General features: G+C 41.9%; 1 protein-coding gene across 6 annotated transcripts in view; it reads left to right on the top strand.

The window, feature by feature from the left end:
* The first annotated feature begins 3759 nt into the window (after nucleotides 1-3759).
* Jph1 (junctophilin 1) overlaps nucleotides 3760-8845 on the top strand; it is a 76721-nt gene continuing 71635 nt past the window's right edge. For 3 of the 6 annotated variants that reach the window (XM_087190497.1, XM_087190498.1, XM_087190496.1), the window contains exon 1: nucleotides 3760-4419. In XM_087190497.1, the coding sequence (XP_087046623.1) occupies nucleotides 4041-4419 (379 nt within the window). In that variant the 5' untranslated portion in view covers nucleotides 3760-4040. The remainder of the gene's footprint in view (nucleotides 4420-8845) is intronic. The other 3 variants (XM_004842042.3, XM_013071217.3, XM_004842043.3) reach the window with 2 other exon arrangements.

Raw genomic sequence — 8845 nt, 5'->3', positions numbered from 1 at the left:
TTTTGTTATGTGGTACTGGGGACTGAACCAAGGGCCTCACACGTGCTAGGCAAATGCCTAGCAACATCCCAGCCCTGGTATACATTTCAGGATCATCCTCTTCTAATTGAATATATCTTCCCCAACCCTGTAATTTACTCTTCTTCCCCTCATTTTGTTTTTAAAATTGTAGGCAGTAGCATTACTATTCACCAAGGCAGCTATTCTAAAAGCATAAGAAACAAAATCATCTTTACCACCTCTTATTGCCCTCTCCTGGACTGCTTTTTACTCCTGTTTGCAAGTGCTCAAGATGCTCTCATCCTCAATTCAAAAAAGAACAGTAATTAGGGTCATGCAAACATGGGTTTGAATGGGTTCAACCATTTCTACTTTGAGTGATCCTGGGCACAAATACATCCTGATCCTTATTTTCTTCTTCTTTAATGGTTATAATGCTAGTACTAATCACAGATAGTTCTTATGAAATTTATATGAACACATACAAAGAATTTAGCACCCTGTAGTTGCCTTGAAAGATAGAAAGAACATTAATTCTAGAACTTCCTTCTGATTTCATGTGGTGAAGCATAAAATCACATTTCTTAGTTTCTGTATTTTTATGGGCAAATTTCTTAAATTTTTATAAATGCCTGAATTATTACAAATACTCAAATTATTTTGATCATTTGATTTTATAAGCCAAGTAGTAATCATTTTGAATTATAAACAAGTGGCTTTAATTATATGTGTCTTTAAATTCAAATAATAAACACATAATTAGCATTTTGGTCATTTGTAAGTTTTTCACTATAAATTCTCAACAATTAATTCTAATACATAAATAAAATGAAGTCACCAATAAGTTTTTAAATGCACCTTAATTTAGAAAATATAGTATCATTAAGTCTAAGTAAAACATTCTTATAAACACATTGTTAATGACTTTACATTGAAAGTGGCTTACTGTTTGCTTCAGAATGGAAACATATAATAACTGGTTTTGAGCATGGAAGAAAACAAACTGCTAGAGTGGTGCCGGCCCCTGGGCTCCTCTTACCTCCCCCATTCCACCTGTCAAACCAACATTCACATTCTCTTCTTACTAATCTCTTCTTAAAGCTAAATTCAACTCCCCCTTATCCAGGCCAAAGGTTCAGAGTAAGAGGGAAAATAAGGACATTACTAACCCTGACTATTAAACTGCAACATTATTCCACTGCCTACTAACTGCTATGCCATCATTGTCAACACCTCTACCTCATCCTAGTTCTCCTCCCTGGTCCGGCCATGGCCACTGCAACTGAACACATATATTAAGGAATACAGCTATGTGACAGGGGAACACTCCATCAAGATGGCAGCTGGTAAAAGGAAGCATGGCTTGTATGGTTACTTAGACAAAAATTTCTCAGTAAGACACCAAAACTTCAGTACTTTCTCCCATGAAAAGTCAATAGCAGAGTCAGGTTCGGATTAAATTTTGTTAAAATTTAGAGCACATACCTGATTGAAGGTTCTCCCTTTTAATTATGGTTCTTTCTAAAGAAGAAATCTATTAGGGCTAGCCAGAGGAAAAGATTAGGAAATAAATGGCCATGTCTGTTATCCCACCCAACTCTCCACACTCTACCAAATGCGTGTGCAATACTACTCTTCACCTTTCCACCACAAATGGACTAGACACCCAACACCAAAGCCAGAAACATGCTCAGTGCTGCACCAGAAAAACCCTCATTTGCATGAAAATTAATTAGGAAAAATAAATAGATTCTTCAAGACCTTAGTTCTCACAGAAACTCGGTCCCATATGAGTCCTATGTTTTGGATGGGCCCAAAACCAAGAAAACAAAGAGATAAACACTACTCTGTGACAAAAGCCATTTTTAAAAGAGGGGAAAAAGAAATGTTAGTTTGAGCAACTACACTGTTTCTCCTATTACACAGAACCTCAGAATAGAGGGAAGGTAACTATCTGCACAGCTCCTGATTCTGATGTATCCCATAAAAGAGAAAAGGCATTATGGCTCAGCTGCAAAGCCCTAGGCTCTGCTTTTCCCAGTGGCCTAAATCAATCCCCAGCCCAGGACAAGATGCTGAGATGCCTAATTATTTCAGGCCACTAGGGTAAGCACTATTCCTGGCAACTCTGCGGGCAGTGCCATGGATGAGGGTTTCTAATTCTCTTTGGTGATTTGGCTCAGTGTAAACTGAGATTTTTCTTTCAGTCTTTCAGACAGATAAGTAGGAAAGACAAGCTCCAGTCCTGAGAGAGACACAATCGAGGTTAATTTCAGTTCCTTTTCTGTACAGTAAAATCCATTTTTCCTCTGCTGCCTTTCTGACACCTGTCCTTACATTTTTATCTGCTTATTAAATACCTAGTGAGACATTTTTGGCTGTCTCTGATGTTCACCCAGTCAATCAAGGCCTCTCAGTCTAAGAAATAACAGTACTGCCCTGCAAGGCAGTTTCCTTCAGTGGCTATGAACCTGGGAGAAGGTTCATGGGTATTTTGAGGGTGTGGCTGGGACCAAATCTTCCTCTCCAGAGAGGCAAAACTGAGTGATTCAACTTGTCTATTACCAAGTCTCTATCTGTTGGCTGAGCACTGCACTCATAACATCCCCAGTTATTACTTAACAAACAAAGGGAAAGGCAAAGCTAGTTATTTCCATCCAAAAATGGTGAAATCAAAGTTTAAAATTTTAGGGGCTAAAGGGATCTCTCACTAGAAGAGTGGCAAGCATCTCATACATATTAGGCCCTGTTCAATCCCCAGCTCAGGGATCAGGGGAGGAAAAAAGTTTAGACGATGTGTTTAAAGTGAATTCAACAAAGCCGTGCTGTCTCTGGAAAGTGGATCAGCTGACACCTGTCCGTGGTTTTATAGGTCACAGCCTCTTTGTAAGTTTAGCGCCATGTTTTATTTACCATATTCCCCTTTGAAAAGTTCTATTTACTTCCTTATACCATGGATACCAGTGAAGAAGCACCAGGTGTACATTCCAGGCACTTCTACGACATACACAGGCTGAGCCTGTTGGGTACACAGCGTCAGGCTGGAGAATTTCTAAGGTTGTGAAGACAACAAATGAAGCATTAGGGGGAGCAAGCTCTAATGAAATATTCTATCCCTCCAAAGACAGACTTAACACCTCTTCCATATCACAAATAAAACACTAGCCAATTTATCCTGAGCTTTTCCAAACTGCACTGCTCTCCCTCAGTATCTTTAAAGAAACGCAAACACATGTGCTTTGAGATGGGTAGGTGTAAAAGAACATTCTGCACAATTATATCTAGGCTGCCACAGATTTATATCACACGCATACATATATTTGGAGGACATTATGGTGACAGCTGAGCATGACAAATGCAACAGGACACAAGTTGGAAACGCGGGGCGGAGGGGTGGGGGGATGCAACTACAAACCCCATGCAAACACATACAACGAGTTTTCCCTCATCACACACGTGGCCGCACTTACAGGAGCTTAACCACAACTGAAAAACCCCAAACACAGGAGGCTCCGGCGCCCGCAAGCTGCCCCCGCACACAGGAGCCGCGCCTTCATCTACAGGCGTGCCGGTCGCGCGTCCCCGGGTACACTCGCTCTCCCACCCGCACCCTGCTGCGCGAACACACGCGCGCCCTCCGGGGACGCAGCGGCGCCCGGGGCTGGGGGCAGGGCCGGCGGGCTGGGAGCGCCGCCCGGGGAGGGGACGAGGGGACTAGGGGCGGGCGCGGGGCGGCGCCCGGCTCACGTGGGCGGACCAGAGCAGCTGAAGGTCCGCTCGGGAGCCCGGGCTGTCCTCTCGCGCGCGGCGCTGGCCGGGGCGGCGGCGGCGAAGGAGGAGGAGAAAGGCGGCGGTGGCGGCGGCGAAAGAGGAGGGGAGGACGGGGGCGGCGTCGGACTGGAGCCGAGCGGCGGCGCGAGCTGCCCGAGGCGCAGTCGTGAGCTCGCCCGCCGGACCCCGACCCCCGAGCTACACCCTGCCGTGCCCAGCTCTGCCCGCGTCCGTGCCCCCGCGGGGAGCGCGCCGGGGCTGCCCCCCGAATGACGGGCGGAAGGTTCGACTTCGACGATGGCGGCACCTACTGCGGCGGCTGGGAGGAGGGCAAGGCGCACGGGCATGGCATCTGCACGGGGCCCAAGGGCCAGGGCGAGTACTCTGGCTCCTGGTCGCACGGCTTCGAGGTGGTCGGAGGCTACACCTGGCCCAGCGGCAACACCTACCAGGGCTACTGGGCGCAGGGCAAGAGGCACGGGCTGGGGGTGGAGACGAAGGGCAAGTGGATGTACCGGGGGGAGTGGTCCCATGGTTTTAAGGGGCGCTACGGGGTCCGGCAGAGCCTGTGCACCCCCGCCCGCTACGAGGGTACCTGGAGTAACGGGCTGCAGGACGGGTACGGCGTGGAGACCTACGGGGACGGAGGTGAGCGGCGTCGCGGGCGGCTCCGCCAGCGGTGCCCTGGGCTCTGCCGGGGCTGCGGGGAAGCGGGAGGACGCGAGGCGCACGTGTCCGGAAACCCGCCAAAACACCTGGGGGCCTCCCGCGCCCTCCCGCCAGCGGAGGGGGCTGTGGGACGAGACTGGTGCGCAAGGGTTTGCTCTGACCCGGCTCTCGGAGCGGGCAGTGTCCACGCCCGGGGAGGGGGAGCGAGGCATGAATACACCTGGCCAGCGCTGCGCTGCCACCCGGAGGGAGCACCGCCAGGGAGGGTTGGGCTAGAGAGAGGACGCTGTCACTTGAGCCCGTCACATTACGTTCCTGATCCCTCCCTCTCCCGGCCGGGTTTGAAATCGCCACTCCTGTGGAGTTAGAGCGAGCGATCTGGGCTTGTGAGGCTGCGGGTCTGTGCTGACCGTTCCCCGGGTTAGTTTCACGTGGAGTCTCGGATTTCGCTTCTGGTCCTCTAGTAGCCTAAAGATAGAAGCAAGAACCCCATAACTAGGATGTTGGGGAACTGAACCTTATTTAGTGTGCATTTGGAAACATCCTAGTTAGTTTTGGGCACGGAGGGACCACCTGATGCAGGTGGAATTCAGGGAATTGGCTTTTACTTCCCAGTTTGCAACCGGTTCCTTAAAGTACTGGTTTTCGATTAAAAGAACAGCAGTCTTAACTGATCTGGAATCTTTGGACAAATTACTGGGAAAACATTTTAGAAATGGGCAACTATTTTTAAAAATACAGTTGAAAAGTATGTTGTTTCTGTAGCTGCTAAGTTAGCAGCTTCAGTACTTTGCTGCTGAGAATAGTAGTACTAAATCACTGATTTGCATTGAGGTGTATGTCCCAAACAGTAAGCCTGGCTATGAACAAAAATCGCCTTATTTTAATAGTTAACAAAATTTGTAAAAAGAAATTGTGTTTATAATAGTTCCTTTTTCTAGTTAGGAAAATATACATTATTGAAACAGGTGTCAAAACTTGATGAATTTTTGTTGTATACAAAGCTGAGAAATGAAAGGCTTATGCTTTGGCAAGTTACATTTTCTGATCATCATATTTAATTGAAAATGATTGTAGGAGGCGATGTCACCTTTTGGAATTAAGCTGTTCAGAGTTGGAGGGTATTAAAGGGATCCAATTAAGAGTTTCTCCAGCCCACTGCAACCTCAGTTATTCTATTGCTTATAGAAAAGCTTATACAATTTGTACACTTCACTTAGAACACTTGAGCTGTGTTTCAAATGCAAAACAGCAGAATGGTAGGATTTTCTAAAAAGGACTTTTCATCCTACAATATAAATAAAGGATATGGTTCTCGTGGATTAAAAAGAAAAAAACTTTAATACTTTTCTATAGGCTGTTTTGAGTCCTGAGTTCAATATTAGTTAGACAGGGCCCTTAAATGTTCTGAATGGGCCTAAAGTGCTTTCATTGACAGCACTATAAATGTTTGTTTGTGATTTTATTGGGAGCCTCAGCTTCTAAAAAATTCCATGCTCAAGAGAGGAATGCAAAAAATTTTTTTAATGCAGGCATTTTACAATATTTTAAGAACATGGATAGTTCAGTTTTGGAAGGTTAAAAGTACTCTTTTAAAAGTAAAGTTAAAAGTAACTTTTTAAAAGTTATTACTCATTAAATAAAATCTCTTGGTTCAGAGTACTCATTATACCTGGTAATCCAAATATATATAGCATAGTAAAAGCTGGCTATGTGTACAAGTAAATCCTCAGAATGACTTTATGAATAATCTGTCTTCTGTTTTCAAGTTTTTCTTAAAAATCTTAAATTTGGCAATGCCATGGTACTGTGGTTTTCTTTTTCTACCCAAAAAAACCCCTACTAGTGTGCTATAATGAGGAAGAAAAATTTAAAATCACTTTTGAATGTCCACTCTCTGCTAGTCAACTTTTTTTTTCTCATGTCACTTCATTAGAATCTCCTTACTCATTAAATGGAAGTACATTGCTATGACTTATTTCATAACAAGATTTTTGGCCCTATTCTTACTAAAGAGCGAGCTTGTTTTTGCTTGCATTTTCCACACCACTACATGTCCATTCCTGTACAATCAGATTTAGGGACAGTCTCATTCCATGTCTTTTGTGGTGACAGGCTAAAGGAAGAGGAAGGAAAAGTATCACAGTTCATTTTATTAGTGGTTTGTGAGTGAAGTGTTGCTGAAATAGAACCCCCCTGAATATTAAGAATAAATTAGTACTATGCTCATGAAATACAAGCGTAGGTGCCCAAAATTTTGGTGCAAACTCTGATCTGCTGCACTTTGTTTTTTCAGTTGTCATAAAACGATTGAAATAGACCTACTGTTTTGTTAACCTTATATTTGCACATAGCAGATTTATAGCATATAAATTTAAATTTGACACAGAGTAGTCCCAAATTTGAAACTCCTTCTAAATTGGATCCCTTCCACCACAGGATTGTGCAGTTAAGAGGGCTAGATATAAAAAATAAGCTTCCAGATGAACACAATTTAAAACAAAACCTCCAAAAATAATTTTTACACCTGTGAAATATGGATCTCTATTTTAGGAATCAAGAAGAACTAATTACAACTTTATCTGAGCAGCAGAAAGAAGTTGGAACCCACCTGCTTCATAAAGAAATACAACTTTTTTCCTTATGTTCATTGACTGAATGAAACCTATTTTAAATTTCAGATGAACTACTTACAATTTGACTATAAATTAATTTCTAGAAATATCATAAAAGAATTATTTTATCCACTATAATTTAACAAAATAGGAAGAGAATGTCGCCAGTGTTGCTGCTCTCCATCCGCCTCCCTATCTGAAAGTTAAGCAGAGACTTCAACTTTCTAATTATTGCTGTTACTTTAAACAGCCTGGATTTTCAAACAGTACTTTGAAAATTCTAAATACTGCCCTTACTTCTGGAGATAGCAGTTTAAGGAAACTAGCTATGAATTTTCCATCAGTGATAAACACTTATAAGGAAGATGGTATGATCATGTTTAAAAAGCGTAAATACTTTTATCTAGCAGCATCTTTACAAATTGTTCTAACAAAATAAACTTGTTACGTAGAAAAGTTTTAAGGATGATTATAGCACTTTTAAACTAAGCAAAGTATTAAAAATAAGGTTGTTTTACTATGTGTAAGTTGGGCTGTATATCTTTTACTCTAGCATTTAGATTTTATATAGGCAAAAGAAATTTCACAGTTGAAATTTCCTAATAATTCACCTTCCTTTCCTGTTGAGGTGACAGTGTTTAGAGATAGCTAATATTCAGTAGACAGCTTCTTACCCTGAAATGTTTTATATAACTATCTTAGCCTTTTAGTTTTATCCTCTTGAGAAAGCTGTGGCTCACCTAACCCTTCAGAAGTTCATAGACATCAAGTTAAGACTTCACATCTACTCAGTATGACATTCATAGTACCAGACCCAGATTGTGACAATTTCATTCACTGTCACTCTAGTTTTGGCTGTTTATAATGGCATAAATATTTCAGAATGAACAGAAAGAGTTGTCTTCGAATTTCTCAAAACATGATTTGAGAGCCATTAAATTTTATCTTTAAGTGCAGGTGAAATAAATCAGCCTTTGTTTACACAATGCCATAAACTAGCACTATTCAGTATATTTAAAATGATATATTCTGTGCCCTGGAAATCTGTGTATAATTGCACAATGTATTGAATGTAATGCATTCCATGCATTGGAGATGTGCTTGTGGTCATATAAAATGGAAAGTGCAAAGTAAACCTAGATAATCAGAAAGGAACAAGGTTAAGATAGACCATAATCAAAAAAAGATCATAATCATAATTTATTTTCAATGACATTGTTGAGTTATGAATAACACCCAAATTATTACATTTTAAAGTTTCTAGATAGTTGCTTTTGGGGAATACTACAATGTAAAATTTGCCTTTAGTTAAAAAAATGGCCTCAACTTTGAAAATTCTAAAATCCCTATTTAACCTTCATTTCTTCTGAAGATTATTTAAAAATCTGTACCACGTTATTTTTGAAACATCTTTGGTTGCTTATTTAGTAGAACTTACTGAAAATAAAAATAAAATCAAAGATACCCTATTCCTGAAACTGTCAAATACCTCTTTGCTCAGACCTAAAGTCCATATAGAAACAGGAAAGATTTCCTCTGGCTCTGTTTTTTCAAGGCTGAGAGCTTGAGAATTTTGTGTTTGTTTATAAAGTAATTCCAGGCCTGGGATTTAGCTCAGTGGTTCCACCACCTTCCTGGAAAGGGCAACGTCCTGAGTTTGATTCCCGGTACCAAAAAATAATAATAATAATAAAATAAAGTAATTCCTGCCTTCAGGGTGCTTCCAGTCAGTAATATGATTCTTAATGCAGTAGTAGATGCTGAGTAATTCCATAAAGAGAGTGGCCCGG

Source organism: Heterocephalus glaber, unplaced genomic scaffold, assembly GCF_053883595.1.
Source record: "Heterocephalus glaber isolate CG9 unplaced genomic scaffold, H.glaber_assembly_v1.0 deba00001553, whole genome shotgun sequence".
Lineage (NCBI taxonomy): Eukaryota > Metazoa > Chordata > Mammalia > Rodentia > Bathyergidae > Heterocephalus > Heterocephalus glaber.
This window is presented reverse-complemented; position numbering and strand designations above follow the sequence as displayed.